Source organism: Oryzias latipes, chromosome 7, assembly GCF_002234675.1.
Source record: "Oryzias latipes chromosome 7, ASM223467v1".
NCBI classification, from domain to species: Eukaryota; Metazoa; Chordata; class Actinopteri; order Beloniformes; family Adrianichthyidae; genus Oryzias; species Oryzias latipes.
In genome coordinates this window covers 15479801-15502031 of record NC_019865.2, presented here as the reverse complement: position 1 = coordinate 15502031, position 22231 = coordinate 15479801, and the positions used below count along the sequence as shown (strand labels likewise).

Below are 22231 nucleotides of genomic sequence, written 5' to 3'. Positions count from 1 at the left end.
ACACATGTGAAATCTCTCACATACACATGTGAAATCTCTCACATACACATGTGAAAATGCTCTCACATACACATGTGAAATCTCTCACATACACATGTGAAAATGCTCTCACATACACATGTGAAAATGCTCTCACATACACATGTGAAAATCCTCTCACATACACATGTGAAAATCCTCTCACATACACATGTGAAATCTCTCACATACACATGTGAAATCTCTCACATACACATGTGAAAATGCTCTCACATACACATGTGAAATCTATCACATACACATGTGAAAATGCTCTCACATACACATGTGAAATCTCTCACATACACATGTGAAAATGCTCTCACATACACATGTGAAAATGCTCTTACACACACTACTGAAAATGCTCTCACATACACATGTGAAAATGCTCTCACATACACTACTGAAAATGCTCTCACATACACATGTGAAAATGCTCTCACATACACATGTGAAAATCCTCTCACATACACTACTGAAAATGCTCTCACATACACATGTGAAAATCCTCTCACATACACTACTGAAAATGCTCTCACATACACATGTGAAAATCCTCGCACATACACATGTGAAAATCCTCTCACATACACATGTGAAAATCCTCTCACATACACATGTGAAAATGCTCTCACATACACTATCCAAAATGCTCTCACATACACTACTGAAATTTTCGACAGAAACGGAAGGCATTTCAGTAGAAACGGAAGTTGGCTGATTATCGCGAGATAATCATTCGTCTGAATCATTCGAAAATGGCAGCCGGTTGCGCAAGGAAAACCACCGAAACGTGTAAGTATATTAAAAAATATCCAGTATCTGTTGTAAAATATATTTGTAAATACTTAAGATGATGTGTTTAATATGTTATATTCTCAATCAACAACCTAGATTGTTTTGAAGCTCATCAATTTCAGTAATGCTAAAGCTAACGCTAACGCGAATTGGCGCCGAAGGCTAAAAACAAACGCTAGATATTACATCAAAAAGCAGTGACTTCTAACCGTAGTCACAAGTTATTAACACATGTTTTAAATGTGTTCATATATGTAGGGACAGACGAGGATGAGGAAAATCCGATCCATTTGCGGATGGAGAAAGATAGCCTGTTTGTTTTCAAGCTAGCTCGTGCCAGATGGGTAGAGACATATGATCAGATTTGACTTCATTTTAATAAACGGTTAATCGTTGTCGTACTGGGTTAAAGGTTTATGTTAAAGACCCAGAAGAGAGAGGAGGAAAGGGCTAGAAGGGAGGAACAGCGACAGGAGAGTCTGTTAAGTTTACTTGAGTTGAAATTATTGTTCTAAAATGTAATGCAGCCATTGTTTTTCCAATTTGTTTAATAAATGTATGAACAAAAATGAATAATTTACATGTATTATTTAAATCTGAGCTATTTTTAACAATCTTAAAAGGATTTTCATATAAATATCAGATGTACATATTTAGAATTTCGTTTTATATGTTAATATTTATTTTTATACATGTTAACAATAATCCTGGTCTTCTAGAGTCATGTGTGTCACAGTTGGAGCTGAAAGGAAAGCAAAGATTTGTCCTTGCAGACAGACGTGACTCTGCTCGTCCTGCATGTTCCTGGTGTTGTCCTGCTGTGGCTCAACATCTGTGGCTAAGCAGTCGCCTTTGCTGATGCACAGAATGTGCAGAATTGAACTGCAGGCAATGATTTTCATTGCAAAGGTTGGTTTTACTTCCAGTGCCCCCAGAAATATTGCTCTCCTCCTCATCTTTATCATACCAAATGCTCTCTTCACAACAGAGCGTGTTCTGGAGTGGTTCTGGTTGTAACTGCCTCAATGGCATTCCTCATGGGTTCCCTGTAGGGTGTCAGCAGCATGATGGGATGTGCAATGCAGGGATACCCACCATCACCCAAAAGGATCCTTCAGGTGGGTTTGTTTGATTTACATAAATTGGGCTTTTACGTAGAACCCGTGAATCATGGATTGATCCTGGATTCCCAACAAAAATATCTATAAATTTGGCATTAGAGTCACATACAGCATGCATTTTAATGGAATAAAAAAGCTTCCTGTTAAAATAACAAGCTGCATTTTCTTTTAGGGCCTTTATTCTTATGTGGCAGCCATCAATGCTCCTTGTGACCCTTTGGAAGGAGAAAGACCAAGCGAGCTGCTAAAATCCAGAGGCGACTTATGGTAGTTCATTCCCACTGGGAAGCTGGGTGACCCTGCTCATCAGCTGGAGGATGCGGTCTGCCGTCCTGTGGACAACATCGCTCACGGTGGACCGTGTCATGTCAAAGACTCTGGCTACCACACTGTAAGATGTGCCACACGCCAGCCAGAAAAGAAACACCAGGACGTCAGTCTCCTGTGACCCCCCAGAGTGTGAGGAACCCGAAGCTGATGCTTCAGGACCATCGACCCAGATGCTCGATGGTCCTGCGGGTCAACCGAAAATCCAGTCTTGTGTCGGACTGACCGTCAGCGTAAAGGGCCAGGACAGACACCTTTGTGTTGGTAAAGCAGTAGAGACGTGGAAGACCCTGGAAAATGCAACATTAATTATTTCATTGAGGAAATTAAATCACATTTTTTTAATGTTTCTATTTATTTTGATGTCTTACATTTTAGATTATGAAGTATTTATTAATTCTGGAAAATCTCGTGGTTTTTATTTGGCTGGGTTTTTGGATTTTCATTTAAACTTTTAAAAATGAAAGTTTTTGTTTTGTTTTTGTTTAAAACAAGTGATATGGTTTGACTCTGAATTAAAAATTCTAAACTTTGAACTCACAAATGTTTCATGTAATTGGACTACACAACTCACTTGAAAAAGAATGTTAAACTCTTACCCAGCAGACTGTGTAACCTTGAGCATGATTAGTAACAAAGTTTAAGTTAAAGTTTAAGTTTAACTAAAAAAAAAGCTTTAAGTTTAACTCACAAGTTATTCTGTCTGGTCAGGGCATCCAGAGGAAATCTTCTGAGATGTCTGCTTCTCCTTGCCGTCCTGTGATGCTGCATATCTGCTCGTTTTCAGTTTGATCTCACGAAAAACGGTTGAATTATTACCAGGAACACGGACAGATTCATTTTCAAAGCCATTTTCAGTAGGGTGTAAGAAAACTACAGAAAAAAATGCCTCCTTGCAAGAGCCCGTTAATCGTTCAGTGGCACAAAAACAAAATAAATATTGGCATGAAAAAATAACTTGGGGGTTTATTTATGAACAAATACATTAAATCAACACCAAAGTGTTTGTAATTTAATTATTTATAAATCAGTCACGTTTTCCATGATCACAACACAGCAGATTCATAAATAGTCTTTGTAAAATGTTCATATTTATTATGTTTTTACTCTGACAAATAAGTGTCATTCTCCGCGTTAAATAGGAGTAGTTCGCCTCCAGACCAGGTGGTAATGCGTCACTTTGTTTCCGTGTCAAGCGCGTTATGAACAACACCCAAAAGAAAAAAGTACTGAGCACGGGTGTCTGAATTGCTTTTAAATTCAGAGAACTATAAATAGTTCTGCACTATATAGGGTTTTAGTAGTTAGGGATCAGGGCAGGAATTCGGACACAGGTTCATTTCCACTGAAATGCCTTCAGTCGACCAACTTCGTTTCTAACAATAAAGTAAAAAAAAAAACGTTGTTTCTACTGAAATGCCTTCCGTTTCTATTGAAATTTTCACATGTGTATGTGAGAGCATTTTGGATAGTGTGTGTGAGAGCATTTTCACATGTGTATGTGAGAGGATTTTCACATGTGTATGTGAGAGCATTTGACATGTGTATGTGAGAGCATTTTCAGTAGTGTGTGTGAGAGCATTTCACATGTGTATGTGAGAGCATTTTCAGTAGTGTGTGTGAGAGCATTTCACATGTGTATGTGAGAGCATTTTCAGTAGTGTGTGTGAGAGCATTTCACATGTGTATGTGAGAGCATTTTCAGTAGTGTGTGTGAGAGCATTTTCAGTAGTGTGTGTGAGAGCATTTCACATGTGTATGTGAGAGATTTCACATGTGTATGTGAAAGAATACATTTTCAGTTGTATGTATACAAGCATTTCACTAGTGTGTGTGAGAGATTTCACATGTGTTTATGAATGCTAATTCTGAATAATGTCCTACACGGCACCTCATACACGCAGGCAGACAAACACACTAACGCGAGCACACACTCGCGTGATGCATGTCTGTGAGGCGGCCAACGCGTGTGAGAAAAATAGGGAAAGCCACTGTGAGTGGCTACAATGCGTGTAGGGGGAGGGGCCTAGAGATATTCGCACGCGCATAAACATCTGTGGGAAGGAAACGGAGACAAATATCATCACAAACTGATATGTGCGTCTGAGCTATGAGGAAGCGAACTATTGATTCGTTCTTTCGACCTGCGGCTAGTGTACCAGGGCCAGAGTCAAAAGCAGGGGTATCAAACTCGCGGCCCCCAAGATGATATTTTGCGGCCCCCGCCTTAATATGACAGTTTAATTTTAATGCGGCCCGCCAGTCTGTATGTAAGACACTTTTTCATTGTCGTGCGCGGAGCTGACCAACCAATCACAGTGGGGTATATGACTCTTGGGGGCGTGACAATGACAGGGTTTGAAAGCAGGAAACCTGACAGCCCCCATTAAGGAGTTCTTTACTTTTCTTTAGAACGTATTTATTCGCTCGTAATTTTCTACATACATGCAGTCCGTGGTGAACTTTTCTCTGGGTCGCACAACCTTTAGGGTTTTGGTTAAGCGCACGGCGGCGTGTCACCCCCGACCACAAACGGTTTATGCACGGCTGTTAGGGCAGCTCACCGCTCCCGCGGGAGATGGTCAGCTGAGGTTAATAAATGTCCCACACCTACATGCGTGACAGCTAACGGGGCTTGAACTTTAAATATGTGCGAGTGACAAGATTTAGTCTTAGACACACTGAAAACACGTTGGGGAAAATGCAACGATAGACGTGTTTAAGATGATCCAGCGCCGCGCCTGGATCGTTGGGGAGACCAGGCAGGGGGTGGGGGGGGGGGGGGGTGAAGGTGAATGAAGGACAACAGGAAATTGGAGTTGTCCTTACCATTCAATTTAGTTTTAATATTCCTCTCCCCCTCAGTATGATCTGTTATTATATATTTTATACTTATTTGAATGTTTTGTAATGTATGTAGCCTTTTTTTAATCAATTGGTATTTTAAATTTTTTTGATTGATCACTGAACTACAAAAACCATCAGGACACATGTCCCATAATGCATTGTTTTGTAGTCATCAGGGCAGCTTTCAGTCAGTGCAGTACTAAATTTTCAGCTGCGTTTGCTCAGGTTGGGGCCTTGCTCCCACCCCTTTCTCGTGATATTTTTGTAATGATTGACAGGTGATGTTGGAGCAACAACAAAAATATACGTCACACACCAGGTGATCTGTGCAGCGTTGAGTCCACCTGGGTGATCTCAAACACGCTTATTGTGCATCTTGGCTGCACTTATTTGGTGTCACCAACATACATTTCCATCCGTTTTCTTTACTTATTTGTACTGTCATGACAGCGATGCTTTTGTCAGTTTACCTTGTTGTTGCATCTTCAAAAGTGCAGATTAAAATGTGACACTGAATTAGAAACAGCACATTGTAATTTTTGCATCTATTATTAATCTTATATTAAAGTATTTATTAGTAATACAGTGGAAATTAGTAGATTTGGTTAGCATGTTGATTTACGGTATGCACCCCTAAATTTTCTGGTTGTGCCCCTAAAATTTTCAGTTGGGGGCCACTGTGCTCCTAGTGAAAAAGGTTAGTCTGGAGCTCTGGCTAATGTACATGATGACTTTAAGCCCAGAAGATGTTGCATTGAGTATGCTGTACGTGGAGCAAAAACAGGTTTCTTGAGGTTCAAAACATTAGAAACAGGAAAATGAATTTGCAATTAATGTGATAGATGTAGAAAAATACAATGCAGCGTGGATACTACAGCTCCAATGCATCAGCTTTACTTGTTTCTGCAGCACGTGTATGGCTATGAAGATGCATTGTCTGAATAGCAGTTTCGACTTGTGGTTCAGTTATGGCTGCTTTTGCACACGTCCATTTCATGTACACAGTTACACAACTACTACCATTACAGATGCAAATCTTTGAACCATGAAAGAAACTAGGAAACCCTTTAGATTGCACATTAAAACGATCACTTTTAATTTTGTTAACCCCATGGGTTCTGACCTATTGAAATACCATCCACAAAACATGGTAAATCTTCTAAAAAACAATAGCTACAAAAGATTGAAAACCCATTTTCTGCAGGAAGTACATCACAGAGTCCTGTCAGGGTTGAGTCTCCAGTGACTTTAGCACTCCTGACTTGCAGAATTAGCTAGTAGTGATGGTAAATGTATTATGGACAACACAATGAACTGGAGACCGCTTTGGGCGATCCCTGAACCAATTAATCAGCTTGTGTACATGTGGGCTTATGTGTGTTGATGCATACTTGCTTCTTAATGCTGACACAGGCACTTCTAATGTTGCGCGATTGTCGAAGTGATTTCATTAATTCTCTCCTTTAGGATTAAATGGTAAATGGTAAATGGCGTACACTTATCTAGCCCTTTTCTACCTTACTCGAAGGTCCAAAGCGCTTTACAGTCACAGTCCCATTCACCCAGTCACACACACACACTGGTGGCGGCACCGCAGAACACCAACCTACCACCAGAGGCAAGGTGGGGTTCAGTGTCTTGTCCAAGGACACTTCGACACATGGGTGTGCAAGGCGGGAATCGAACCTGCAATCTTACGATCATGGGTTGACCACCCTACTGTGGCCCGCCGTTTGATTAAAAATCAAACAAGCTCTTGTTTCTAGTCTATTCCACTAAACCAAAGTATCATTACTCTGATGTCATAGATAACACATAGCCTTTAAGCAGACTTGTGTATGAACAAATGCTTCAACTAAATGCAGCAGCATTTAGAACATTTTAAGAACTAAAGTTCTTAGAAAACCCAGCAACTGAGTCACACTGCATCTCATAAATAATAGTTCATTGTAATTGTCATGCTTTTAATGTGGAAATATTCACCAAGTCACCAATAGATTTTCCTCCCTTTTTAAGTGATTGCAAATAGAACTGTCTTAATGCACTGGCTAATTATGGACTAATTTCACTTGGCATGAAACAGAACACGAGCTTTGTCCTCCAAGTACTTTGATTTCTAAAGAGTCTAGTCCAACAGTGACGTATCACGCTTCCTGTCTGAGGAAACATTAGCTGTGTTTTTCTGTTCCGATCCAATAAAGAGGCCTCTGTATCATTTGTAAAAAGAACTCTCTTGCTTCTTGCAATTTGAAAATCTATTCAATCTTTTGAAGACAAAAAGTTCTTTTGAAACCGTCAAAACATGATTTGTGTCAGTTTTTATTCCCATCTGAAAATCTCGTTTTGTGCCACAGTTGGAGACTCAGCCCATTGAAGAACAGTGTGTGTAAGTATAAATGACATGCAGCTACAGATATGGGTATTGATGAACGCGCGTTGTTCCTACCAGGACCCTTAAATCTGGAGTGCACCACTGACCTGATACGTAGAGCGAGACAGAAACACAAGGATAACGGCTTAAAGCCTACCCTACTAACTCTGATTGACAGCTCTGTGACCTCACTTGCCACCCAAGACAATAGTTTGGTGTTGGTTTCACTTTATCGTCTGCCATTTTCAGGTTTCATACAAAAGCCTTTTCTGAACAAAAATCTGATAAAGGTGTGGAAACATGACCGAAGAAAAAAAGGAAAGATGAGGAAAAAAGGATTTAAAAAAATGTGATGTCTGTTAGCTTTTAAGTCCCACAATATTCCTCACTTGCAAAGAATCACAACATTTGACTATAAAAAAGAACTGGACTGAGTGACCCCTCCCCCCTTGCGTTCCAAACAGGAAATGCCCACTAGATCAATACATTTTTAGTACTTTTTTCTTGTTATTCTTTTGGTTTAGATAGCTTTTTCACAAAAAGAAGAGTATTTGATACATGGTGCGGCGCGTTGTCACGGTACTGGCGCCGCTTAGCCAGCACCCACCTCGACTGCAGCGGCAAAGAAAAGTGATATAAATGCTGATCGTCATGATAGGTAAAATGAAGCATCAGTTCAGAGAGAAACTGTGGATTATCAGTTTTTAATCCACACCTAGCAGCCAATCAGAATCAAGTATTCACCTGGACCACGGTATAACTATTTTTAACATGTTTTTGCTAATCAAGATTGTTTTTCATGTTTTTTCTTGTTGTGCAAGTTATTCAACTTATAAACTGTAAAATCCGATGTCTCAATAAAAGTAAGGGGTGGCCCACTGGCCTCACAACAAATGTTTTACAGATATCTGACATACTTGACCATTCACTGGCTCCAGCATGGTAACAAGCGCATCGCAAAAAAAACAAATTGATTTAAATACACTCTCTCTGTCCAGTTCTCATCTACAGTCAATGATCAATGCCTGTATTAACTTACACAAATCTCTTTTTTTTCTTCTAGTCCATCTTTTGAGACCCTGTAACCTGTAAGTAGCCACATATCCATTTGCCTTTATGTCATTCTCCCATCACACAATCTACCCTCACCCCCTGATCAGCCACATCTCTTAATCAACCCAACCAAATCAGGTCAAAACAGTGTCAACTTTTTAAATGAGTGTTACTGTGCAGAAAAATGGACAAGTACTTATGACATGTTTTGCAAAAACAAAAATTCAAACAATAAAACTGATGTTATCAAAGAGGAGTCTGAAGGCATTAGAGGGGGATTCTGAAACCAATAAACCAGTAAGCCTTTGCAGATGGTGCGTTCTGGGTGGGTGTGGCTTAGAGATGGAGCAGTCTTTTTCTTCTTTGCCTTTGGTTGCTCCCTTTTGGTGCAGTGAATGAACCATCTCCATTAATCTCTATCCACTGCATTCTCCTGGCTCACATCATGTTCTCCTTCACTACATGCATGAACCTCTTCTTTGCAGCTGCCTCTAAGTATCCTTTCTGGTAGATCCAACCTTGAATCCTCTGACCAAAGCAGTCCCTGTCCCATGATCACTATTATCTGCTTTCTGCTTTTTAGGTGGAGCTGTCATCTCCGCAATCAAAAGAGAAATGCAAGCGTTCTTCTGTGTAATTAACCCTTTTTGAGATTATAAGAAATGTCCCCATAAAATATATTTCTGTTTGCACATAGACATGGGCCTTGATACTCAGAGACATGGCTGTCCCGTTGGACTTTTATTCAGGTAATATTTTTTTGCTTCCTTTTAAAACTGCCGCATCACAAAAATATTTAGAACAAGTAAAAATGCACAGTTTTAGTTCAGTATTTCTACTAGAAACTATAAATGCAATAAACAGCCATTAACGTAATCATTTATTCTGATTAAAGAAATCTCAGTTGCAAAGATATTTTCTCTTTCTTATTTGAAAATTACTAGTAAAACTACTAGTTATATGCAGGCTTTATATTTGCAAGAGTAAAAATAAACAGAAAGGCCATGCACAGCTGTGGTAAAAGCACCTAATAAAAGACAAAAACATGTTAAAGTTGTCAAGATGGCTTATTCATTTAAATATTAAACAGTATTCCACTTTTTTGCAAAGCAAGCAGCCATGGAGCAATTAGCTGCATTTATTCCTCAACATCCCAGCTGTACTGCTGACACGCTGACACTTGGCTGCCTCTTGACATGTTAAATTGAGGGCCAAGAACTCAGAGCAGCGTACAGTCACTTTGTGTTTATACACACGAAAAAGAGCGAGAAACCCTATTTATAAAAATAGTGAACATGAAAAAAAGCATCTACTTCGCTCAAGGTGAGCAGACTGAAACGAGAAAAGCAGAAAAATATAAAGATATATTTATTTTTAGAGAGTAATAATGGTTTCTACTTTTGGAAGGGTTTAGTTAGATAGGTAAAATGAGCCTAAAACGTGTGTATTTTATAGTTGCACAAACACACATGCATGCATTTATGTCCGTACAACCACAACAATATCTCTCATCCAGAAGATGAAACGCCTCAGATCATGCTTTCAGGCAATTGCTTTTTGAGTGCATGAGCATGATTTGTTCTACTTACTGACTGTGCAAGGAAGTATGCCTGGTTAGTTTTTTAGCTGGAGTCATCAGCCAATTGGTTTTAATGGACAGTCTGCACCACATGGCTCCCTGACCCCAGCACTCAGCAGGAGGAGCTGAGCAACCTATTAACAAAGAGTGAAAAGCTCTGAGCTTAGCCTATCACACAAGGCCACACTTAATTAGGCTGTTTGTTTAGCAGATTCTAATGGGACAGATAGCAAGTGGGGGGAGAGGTAGACATAAGAGTCTTCTTGAAACTGCAGGCTGAAAGACATCTGGTCAAGGATGAGGCAGAAGCCACTGATAATAGCTTATCTTCCTCCATGGTACATCTAATTTTCTCAGGACAAAGTGGGACGATTTAAAGCAATGACAGCACTCAATGTGTGACAGGTAAATTCCTAAATTCTTAACTAAATGGTCAGAATAGCCAAGGCTCATACAGTTTAATAGCAAAAGACAGCAACAACTATTTCATGCACGAGTTGAAAATATTAAATACAACTAGAACCAACTGGAGCAGAGTATCATAACATTATATATCACTTTCCCCATCACTCCACCCTTTCAGATTCTCTTTCTCATCCTCTGTCCATGTGTAGGAGGCTAATTAAAAAAATAGATTGGATATGAGCCTGTGTGCATTCTAATTCTAAAAAAGGGAGACTGAGAAGAGACAGTGGGAAAAAAGTCAGACCCAGCACTGGATTAAAAAGGTTAAGCTTCGTCACTTGCCAGCATAAAAGGGTCATTCTGAGGGGCATCTTCTGTGGGCAAATACTGAGTCCCACAGCTGGACTGTGACAACTGAGGACATAATCAAAAATCCACCTCACTCATCTGCTGCTAGACTTTAAAGTAACCTTGTCTTCTGTTACAAAGCCATCAATCTTTAGCCATTGTTTTACAGAGACATCCAAGGTGGTGTCCCTCTGTGTCCTGTGTGTCACACACACACATGTCTCTGCGCTGACGAGGGAGTATTTGTACTGAAGCCAGTTAGGGGAATTTGAACCCAGGTTTACGATCTACAGACAAATTTTGGCTTAGGCTGTGACACTTACCAACATGGAACATGGCTGGCACTCAACCAATATTTGAACACTTTAGCACCTGAGCCTTAGCTCCAGTCTTGACGTAATTTCAACTACCAGAACTTTTCAACCATTTACGCACTTAAAGTCATTCCAGCTGATTCTGAAGCGGAAAAAAACAGCCTTGAACCGATATGTGACACAGTACAGTAGTGAATTGATTATGCAATCTATGTAGATCAACTGATTCTGTGGCAATGAAAATATGAAAAGCCTTATCAGAATCAGTTGGTTTGCCTTGATCGCGTAAACGGTTGAAGAGTTACGGTGTGTCAAGGAGCGTGTTGCCAGTTTGGTGTCGCCAGTGACATCTCTGATGTTAAAGGCTTAAATAAAAGCCCTTCAAATCCTTGGATCTCAGCAGAGGCAAACATATTTGCAGTGCTGGAGAAGCTGGACAAATGGAAGACACAACATTTCAATAAACTGCCAGGATTAAAAATACTTCTGACACAGGTATTAGATTGTGAAAACTTTATACCATGTTTGACTAAAACTGTTTTTTTATATTGCTTTTACAGTAGGTACTCCAAGCTACCACCACCATTGTGTTTTTTCTACTCAACATGGGGAAAATGTTAACCACTTTGAATGGTGTATAGTATCTCACAAAAGTTGATTCCACATGATGCTCACATGGGTTATTTCTAACATGTTGAAGTCATTTCATTTTACTAAGACCCTGAAAGGTGTTTTTATTAAGCTAAATGGACGGAACAGGTGATGTCTTTTCCTCCTTTCTGTCTCCATTTCCACTTTGTCTTTATCGCTGGTCCCTTTGCTTAAACTCAGAGGCTCAGGGCAGGTGCAGCTGGAGGGCAAAAGTGGATCCGCGAGTTGACGATGTTTGGCATTTTAAGAGCCACTTTGCATTTTACTGACACAACCCCCTGCTGTGAGGAGGCAGGGAATGATAATGGAGAGGAGGGTATGAGGTTAGCAGCTTGCAGGCCAGACATGCAAACACATAAAACCTGCCGTATAACCCCACCGTGCAGCTGCAGCTGTGGGGGTAAAAAGGCCTGTTCCCACGCAGCAACCAAAATACATTTGGCTCCCAACGCCAAATGCAACAAATGGATGTCGTCTTCGGTAAATATTTCCCCTCTCATGCTCCTCCTCCTACCCTATATGCCCCCCCCCCCCCACTGCAAAACAGCACCCTTCCTGTTTCATGTGACTCTTCACATACTTAAATGAAAACACATGCATGGACCAAAGCACATACGTTTTCATGTAGCATATGGCACGCAGAAACTGCAATCACACAGCAAAGCTACTCTGCATATTAATACCTCTAGTGTGTACATACATGTACATGTATGGAAAGCCACCCTGCCCCAAACCTTTGTTTATGCTGTTCAGTCTGACTGGACTGTAGCAAACACATACTTGACTGCCATCATTGACCAAGTCTAATACACACAGATGCTGAAACTGTGCCACGTGTTGTTTGTGGCCACCAGCCCACAAAGTCATTGAGATTGCAAAGCACAACAGGAAATTTTGAAAGATGGTACATCCCTTCCTTAACCATAGAAGAACAAGACAAATACAAACTTACATTTCATGCTGCATTCACACCTGACATGCAGGTAGCGACAAGGAAAAGATTCTTCTTCTTTTGTGTGTTTACTTGCTTAAAAAACTTGCATAGCGACGCACGATCACAGGAGTTCCGGACGCCATCGGCTGTAGACTGGGGAGGAGCCAGCCACACCAGAGATGGCTGCAACACTTACACAGAGCATCCTTAACGTGTTTCTAAAAGGTATGAGACCTCTTTCAATGGTTGAAGAGGACGGACTTAAAGACATGATTGGGGTGCTGCAACCTGGCAACCACCTAAGTCACTTTTGTAAACTAATGGAGGAAAAATTATTGTAGAATATTTTACTGTTCACTAATTGCAATAAAGTAAAACCCATGTTCATAAAAATGTTTTCTGCTTACTATTTTTATATGAAGTTGAGACAATGATTTAGTGAAGGGATCAGAAACCCTATAGCTTGCAAGCCAATTATGTCTTTTTTTTTGTGCTAGCATACAGCTTACCTGGAACCTTAAACTTTTTATCTTTTATAAGGTGAAATTGAAATTCATACATGAAAAATTTCAAATTTTTTTAATGCACCACATGCCGGAGCATTACCAGTACCATACAAAATGCAAACCTCCACGGATTGAGTACAAGCACTATCATCTTTTGTAAAAAAAAGTTGTCCATCACCTTCCGTAAAGAATAATTATTGACTACTCAACTACTGAAATAATGGTTAGTGACAGCCCTAACAAGTGACAGGTGTACTAAGCTACCGCAGGAAACGTCTAATGAAATTCATGCAATTGAGATTGCCAAACATGGGTGTAAATGTAATTGTGTAGTGTGTCACTGTGCAGCATGCAGCCAAAATTAAAATGTAAATGCCCTTCACAGGCTTTTGAACATAGACTAGTTCTTTGAAATGAAACGTTTTCAGACCTAAAGATGATGTTTTTCTCACTGAATCCATTGCAACCTAATCACAAATTGGCACTTTTATAGATATTAATTATTAATTCATAAAAAGTACAATTCATAAATTTGTGCTATTGTGCTTCCAGCATCTTGATGTTAGAAGTTTGACATTTTCAAACACACTTTGGGCTTCCAATCTTGGCAGTCATTCACTGTCTTTTACTTGAAATTAGGAAAAACAAAAGCTAACATAACTCCTTCAAAAAAGTAGGATGTTCTTTAAGACCGTGCTTGTTAACATTGAAAAATGCAGTTCAACTGCAAAAATATATATATATTTTTTGGAATATACCACTAACAAACAGGGTTTTTTCATTTATAGGTGTGTTTGCTTAAACGGTTTGCTTTACTGTTTGATCAGGAACTGACGACAAAGTTTAAAGTCTGCACTGTCATTATTGTTGACAAAAACAAGCTAAAACAAGGCTTTTTCTAATTAAATAGGACTCTTTTTCTGCATTATTTTTATTTAAACTACCATGAATTTGCATGAAAAAGAGAAAAAAGTTATTGAAAGGCTTGACTTTTATTCTGCAAAACCAGCAGCTTATTATGGGGGAATAGAGAAAACACCTCATCACATTCAGGCCCACTACATTTATTTGTTTTTGTCTGGCTGCCATAATTCTTTGGCCAAGCAGTGATGTGCACTGTAACTCATAGGTTAAAATTGGGTAAACATTTAGATATTTTAAAACATCTGCTGGATGAGTTCTTTAAAAGTAAATGCAGTGCAATGGACATCGTTTTAACCATTAGTTGTTTTTTTTTGTGTTTGCTGAGATGTCTTAAAATAAAACAAATGAATAAAAATGTTTTGCCGCAAGAAACTTTAAGACTATGCGAAAACAAATGGTTTGACAGCCTTTTGTATCTGGGAAATAACAATAAAACATAATGTTGAGCATTTTGTTTAACCGCTGTAAGTGAGGCAGGAAAAAACGAAAGGTTAGTTCAAAGTTGTCGAGCTGTCTCAGTTGTTGAAGTAGTGTGTTTGTGTGTGTGTGTGTGTGTGTGTGTGTGTGTGAATAAAATTGAAGGTGGACCAGCAAAACCCAGTGCTTCAAGCAGCAGGGCTGTTAGTGTGTTAGTCAGCTGATTTCCCAACATCACTGTGTCTTTTGAAAGCTTGTATTATCTCTGGTTGGTCAACATGGGAGAAAAATAAGGAGCAACAGCAGCAGACAGTATCTTTAAATATGGTGTATGTTTTAAAAAAAGAAAGAAGACAACAATTCACATTTGTACTTTGATACTTTGATCACCAGGCACAGTAATTTTAAGATTTATGTGAAACCGCCATGACTTCTTTGAGGCAAAGTCAATTTCCTGGCTAATTCAATAAAATATGACCAAGTTAATAATATTAATAATTTAGAGCACATTGTACATGGTAGAAGATTGAAATAAACAAACACAAATTTCAAAATAGAACTAAAACAATAAGGAAAGCTGCTGTCTACTCATGTCATAAACATCTGGTAACGACTGTCATCTAAGTGTGACGAGTAGGCAATTTTAAACAGATGTGTTTAGAGTTTTGATTTTGCAGAGAAAATTTTCTCTGAAACATCCAGACAAAAACTCCTTTGGATACTAAACTTTCTGGATACCCCCCAAAAACAAAATTGGAAAAAATAATTGAACACGCGCACACTCGCACGCAGGCACGCGCACACACACACACACACACAAAATATGAATTTGTAACCAGGGGCCACTTGAAAAAGCACAACATTTTGTTTAAAGAAATATGTCCTACAATCTGAAGAATGAAGATGAGTTTGGGCAAACTTTAAGGTCTGGGGTTAGTAATACAGATCATATAGATTAAGCCTTGTGTGCATCGACCTGCAGCTTTATGTATTTGGAAGAAAACCCATTAAAGTTTAAGTGGTACAAGACCCTGCCAGCAGGGCATCAACCTCCCGGGCTCTCAGCAAATCAATGCAGCTTCAGTAAACTATGGATTAATTATGGATAGTCCAATGTGTCACTATACCCATATATATATTTGCACCCGCGCTAACGAAGAACCTACATGTTCCAATGGACAGAAGGCAGATGTAAAATGCATGTGGCACAAGAGTGAGGCTCCACCCCAAATTTGTGCCCTTGAGCAAAGAGACGATCTGATTAGGCTCCACTTAAGTTAGTTAGCCTGAAGCAAAAACCAACCAGCCATGCACAGGAAAGATAAAGGGGCAGAGAACAACTGCAATGATGCAATCAATACAAAACGCACCAGAGCATTAAATGCACACTGTATTTGTACCTAATTGGTTTTGTCCCTTTAAGGGAAGAGGTGAGGAAAACTTTGAGATCCATTAAGAAAACTTCACATCACTAACAGACCAACTATAATCATACACCAAGCAGAAGATGTTGTGTTTTTATACTCCACTCACCTCTGTTAAACTGCTGTAACTAATCTGTAAGCACTTAAAGTCCCACTCCGATCATCTTTTGATCTATTTTAAAGCGTCCTCAGTGGTCTTTTAATTATGATAATGCAGATTTTAGCCCATATTTAAAAAACATGCTGTTAGACTATAGTTTAGTGGAAAATAGCGGAGTAAGCCTGGCCTTACTTCCTGACATCCATCTGTTTAAACACTCTCCCGTTAGCTTACAGCCCCTCACAACCCCAACCTAACATTACCGGTGCAAAAAAATGGTGAGCAACACTGGTGCTGTCCAGTTTTCATTCAGATGTCAGCTCAGACGAGGAAAATGTAGATGTACAGTGTTCCTCCGCATATTCGCATTTCAATATTTGCTGATTTTTTTCCAGTTACGTGACTCATCACAAAAGCTCAGACAACTCAAGATGTTTGTATGAGATTTAGAGTCTGAGGAAGGTGCTGCTTGAATTTCTGAGGAGGGGAGCGGAGATGAAGAGCACGCTGGCCTGTTGGCTTCCTCACCTGAGTTCCTGAATCGCTACCAACCAAAGTTTGTGCCCCTGCATGGAGAATTGGCATCATCTTACGAGAAGCAGCCATAAAATACCCTGATATGCGAAAGAAGATAATTGCGGAGAATAATTATGAATTTTCCTCCGGATGAATGAATGATGGATGAAACCAGCCTGTTCTAGAAGAAGCGACGCTCAAAACATGCTGCTGCTGGACTGACGCACCGTGCCCGCCGCTCAAATCCTGCTGCAGGACCCCTCACACTTAAATGATGAAGGAGGAAGCACAGCCTCCTGGTTTTAAAGCTCAGGGAGACAGAGTGGCTCTACTAATGTGCATTGTAAAGTATGCTACGGTACAGTCAATTCCTCTGAGTATTAAAAAAATCTTCATGTTGGGCAATACTCCAATATTATTTAATAAATGTTTTACAAAGCATTAGAAATGTTTCAGAAGGGGTTTTGATGAGTAAGGATGCAACATACATTCTTCGGTCATGGGGGTTGTGGGTGGGTATGGCTAGTAGTGGATGCATCAGAATGGAGCAGAGCATACAGGAAGCTTGTGGCTTGCCGTAGTAACATCACAGCTACAAGCTCTTTTTCCAATGATTTTTTTTTTACATCTGCTTTTGATTCACCATCATTTGAATAAAGAAATACCCAGAAATGCCATTTGAAGCTTAATTGTCTTAATAAATTTGTCCTCCATCATCATGCTATTTGTTTTATTCAGGAGTTACTGGAAAGTATTAAAACACACAAAAAATCGATTCACATAGAGAAACTGTAAACCCAGCATGCTGGTGATCCATCACATTAAAACAGACTTAAAAGTGCAAGGAGAGTAAACATTTCTTAATTTTTCAGTTTAAAATAGGAATAAGATCGCGTGACTGTCATGGAATATTTATGACGCAATTTTTAAATATAATAATAAAACAATTATTAATTTAAACAATCGTTTGTGGCAGGACCCTTTCCGCTGTGTGTTCAGTTTGTAAAGCTGTAAGTGTGTCCGCTCCTACCGTCCACAGCCATACTCGGTCTCGGTGTGTGTCTCTCCGTGGTGTCTGTCTGTGTGTCAGCAGGACTCTCTCATTCTCCTGTCAGACGGACCGGGCGCAGACTGGACCACAGAAAGCCGCTTCTGGCTTAAACCCCAATCGGACGCGCGAGGACGGAGCACGAGGGCGGCGTGGCGTAGACCCGCAGCTCAGTCCTCCTCCCGGTTGTGCGGGACGTCTGGAGCGGTCCGATATCAAGCGGCTCCTTCTGTAGCTCCGCCCCCTTCTCTACCTGACCGCGAGGAGACAAAAGGCCAGATTGAGCGCTCTGTGTCTCTGACGACAATTTCACAACAGATATTCTCTACAGAGCTCCATAATCAGACAACAACTAGGTTATTACGACGGAGTTTTAGGGCCACGGTGAGGAAAAAAAATTCTGGCCAACGTGGCGAGATTAAAGTCGTCATGTCGACTTTAATCTCGTCATGACGAGAAAAAACTCGACACAAAGTTTCGAGAAAAAACTCGTCTTGTCGAGATAAAAGTCGAAATAAAGTTTCGAGATTAAAGTCGCAAAAAAACTCGTGAATTTACGAGGTTATTGTGGAAGTGAGCATCATGCAGAGCAGCAGGTGAACGCCGTGCAGCAGCAGAGCTGACCACCTAAACTTTAACAGGTGAGCTGAATGTTTATTGATAACGTTCCAAATGTCTGGAGGCTCATTTGATTGATTTACAAGTTATTAAAGTTTTATTTATTGATGGTTGGTTTGCAGGATCTCTGCAGCCCGATGAAGCCATCGGGTGTCCCTGCAGCTGTCCACTTGAATCCTTTCTTCCTCCACCAAAGACCAGATCTCTACGTTTGTGTGATGCTTCCGTCTGAGGAGGAGAAGCACTTTTTGCCTTTTTCAACGTTGTAATGCTAATGTAACAGACTATTTTCATTCATCTTTGTTTTTTAATGATCAAACGGGTCGCTTCATCTGCAGGAGGGGGCGTATGTAACACTGTTTACTTCCGCATTGGTGTTAGGATGACAGGTTCATGACGTAATGTGACAGATGAACTTCAGGTTATGTGAATGAAAAGGAGAATAAAGGCTGCAGCGATCCTCTGCACCCAAACGTGTCTCTGAGCTCCTTATTTTACAGATGAAACTCCGCACCGAACTCCGGAAAGACTGCTACACGGAAACTAATCTGATTTTGAGTCGCCAAAAGACTCAGAATCTCTTTATTTTAAACCTATAATCCGGAAATAAAGCTTCACAAAAGGCTCCACATCTTTCATCTTCAAGCTAGGCTCCGATAAACGGACAACTTCGGGGTTTTCTCCTTGTTAATCTATGAATTTTTCCCCGTAAATTTACGAGTTTTTATCTCCTAATAAAATTTATTTTTTTTGTGGCCATAAAACTCTGTCGTAAACTCTTAAATACAAAGCCACTAGCTCACTAACATTAGCCATAACACTGAATACTCCTGAAAGACTCAGCTTCACTTCTCTCGCGCAACATTGCGACTTTAATCTCGAAACTTTATTTCGACTTTTATCTCGACAAGACGAGTTTTTTCTCGAAACTTTGTGTCGAGTTTTTTCTCGTCATGACGAGATTAAAGTCGACATGACGACTTTAATCTCGCCACGTTGGCCAGAATTTTTTTTCCTCACCGTGGCCCTAAAACTCCGTCGTAAGGTTATAGACCAATAAAAGGAATGATTTAACCAACATCTTTGACCTCATAACATCAGAGTCAGGATACATATTTTAAACTACTTTAAAAGCAATGACTATTTATTTAGGCTCAGGTGCCTAATTAGAGAATTTAGAAAACCTGATGTTTGTTGCAGCTGGTACATTTTCTTCCTGTCTGTGCTAAATTTAGTGACTGACTAAGTCTGGGCTTGTTGTGCACCTCATTTGTAAGTTGCTTTGTATAAAACATTCTGCTAAATAACTTAATGCAAATGTTAAACAAAAGTTTGAAGTAATGTAACTTGCACCCTACTTGACAAACATGCGTTTTAATAGGTTGTTCATAGTGTAAAAAACAGAAAGATTTAAAGTTCTTGTGGCCTTTTTTTTACTCATGATGGAGGACAAAAAGAAAATTAAGCAAAAATGTTTATTTATTTATTGAAATCATTATATATTTGGAGCAGACAAAAAAATGTAGTTTGAAAAAGATTGTAGTTGTGATGTCACAGTTACAAAGGGATTGCTCCCTGGTCTGCTCCATTCTCTGCATCCACTTGTTGACGACAAGATCCAAGCCGGCTTCATTTTCCTCATCTGAGCTGACATCTGGCTCCAAACTTTATTGTTCACTATTTTTGTTGCACTGCTAATGTTAGGTTGGGGGAGTGAGGGGCTGTAAGCTAGCAGGAGAGCGTGTAGACAGAGAGCTCCTTTACGGATGAGGGGAAGTGGGGGCGGGGTTGCTTTGAAAATATGATCAAAACACCTGGGTGGGACATTAACATCCCACCATTACTACATACTATATAGTAAAACCAACATCCTTTAAATAAAAACATTTTGTATTTGAAGAAAACTGCCACAAGGGCAAACAGTTTTAATATAAAATGTTAATTCTATGGGAATTCTGTAGAACAAATTTAGAGATACACTATTGTTGTCAGTGTGATATGGACATTGGCTATTGCCAGCTCTAAAATGACTTATTAGATATTGACACGGAGCCACAGATATCATTTAAATGGCCGACCTCAAAACATCACGGGTGCAGCTTGAGGAGACAAGCACAGCTCCATGTGAGGAAATCCTGAGTGCCCATGTGCAGCAAGAGGACTCCTGATTTGGTGAACACTACCAAACATGCTGTACGTTGTCATTTAAAACCAATGTGCTTGTATGGTAGAGCAACTACGCTGGTTAATAAGGAGCGACAAATCCCTGAGATGAAAATCTTTTTGTCTTTGTCAGCCGGCAAGTTTACATCTATGGGACACAAAAAGACACAAAGCAACTGTTTATTTTTGCGCAAACCACAAAATTGATGTCTGGATTTCTTCAAACCCTGTGTTTTTTCACTTCATGAATTTAGTCTCTTGGTAAAAACAAAAAACACACACACAAAAAAACAAAGAGGCAGATAAGTTTTAAAAACAAAAGTCATCTTCTGTTCAAATTCAACTTTAGGAGCTGTTTTTTCACAATAAAAGAGACACCTCACATCAAAGCAGACAATAAGCTAGTCAGTTCTGAATGTGTCTTTCTCAACAACACGCACATCTAATTTATTCTGCTGCCACTCACTTTGGAGCAGACTGCTGTGCATCAGTGCTTTTTTGTGGAGCACAGACGCGTCCCCTGCAGATTTTGTGTACTGTAACCATGTGTGTCCTCCCCTAAGCCAAGGAAGTGGATCATCAAAGGATAAAGAATGTTAGTAACACAGAACTAACTGGTCTAATGGGGCTTTGCAAAAGTGCTGGCTGATTAGGTAAAAAAAAAGAAATCATAAAAGCTTCACTTGCATAATCTATTACGTTTAAACACATGGAGACTGACATGCACTCATTCACAGACAGAGCTTAAATTAGAAGCAGGGTCTGAGTGCCTGTAAAGACGTTTTGCTGTAAAAAAAAACGAGCAGTGAATACCAGAATATTTAATTCATAGCTGGGGTGGTCAGTATGGTGAATAATGAATACATTGGAACCAACTGAGTTAAAGGGGAAAGTCTCTCCAAGCGCAGGCATGCAAAGTTTTAGGTCGCAGAACTGATGCATTAAAAAAAGCTGATGAATCTGCGGCAGCAACAAACAAATGAAGCAGCAGTGGTAGGGTGCTCGACCTTCGATCCCAAGATTGCGGGTTTGATTCCCGCCTTGACTGCCCATGTTTCGAATTGTCCTTGGGCAAGACACTGAACCCCACCTTGCCTCTGGTGGAAGGTTGGCGCCAGTGTTTGTCAGCGAGGCCGCCACCAGTGTGTGTGTGTGTGAATGGGTGTACGGTTTTGTGACTGTAAAGGGCTTTGGGCCTTCGAAAGAGGTAGAAAGGCGTTATGCAAGTATGCGCCATTTACCTAATACCATTTAAATGTGTTTGATTAAAAAGAATCTGTGAAGAGATGTCCTCAATTTTGATCTCCCTGCAGTGTAACTTTTTATCATGAAACTTCATTTATAGTATTAAAGTTTTAATGACAGTGATGTAACACCTTGTGCAAGTGGCTTGTCCTCTCTTAGGCTTTAAAATGTCTGATCTATTATTTTTATCCCTTAAAAAACACTCAAACCACTGAAAACAGTGTATTTCTGCTGGATGAACTGCTAGAATACCATGAGAAGCCTTTTTTTTTAAAAGAATGTGTAAATGAGAGAGCTTCCTTCAAACTGATGCTGGCCTTTGATTCAGCTCTGCCAGTGTTTGTATCTCAGTGAATGGCTGTCCTTAAGTTGGCACTGAGAAAAAATGTTTGTGAACAGAAGAAAACAAAGTAAAAGAAAGGAGTAGTTGAAGAAAGACTGGATAAGGCTTTGATGCATCAAAATATTCAGAAAGGATTTAAAGAGGTTGGATTTCAATAA

The 22231-nt window shown here is 39.8% G+C and overlaps 1 protein-coding gene across 2 annotated transcripts in view; it reads right to left on the bottom strand.

Moving 5' to 3' along the window:
- Nucleotides 1-18082, bottom strand: part of samd10 (sterile alpha motif domain containing 10) — a 55810-nt gene extending 37728 nt beyond the window's left edge. For both annotated transcript variants that reach the window (XM_020704716.1, XM_004070506.3), the window contains exon 1: nucleotides 17687-18082. In XM_020704716.1, the coding sequence (XP_020560375.1) occupies nucleotides 17687-17699 (13 nt within the window). In that variant the 5' untranslated portion in view covers nucleotides 17700-18082. The remainder of the gene's footprint in view (nucleotides 1-17686) is intronic.
- Between the last annotated feature and the right edge of the window lie 4149 nt (nucleotides 18083-22231).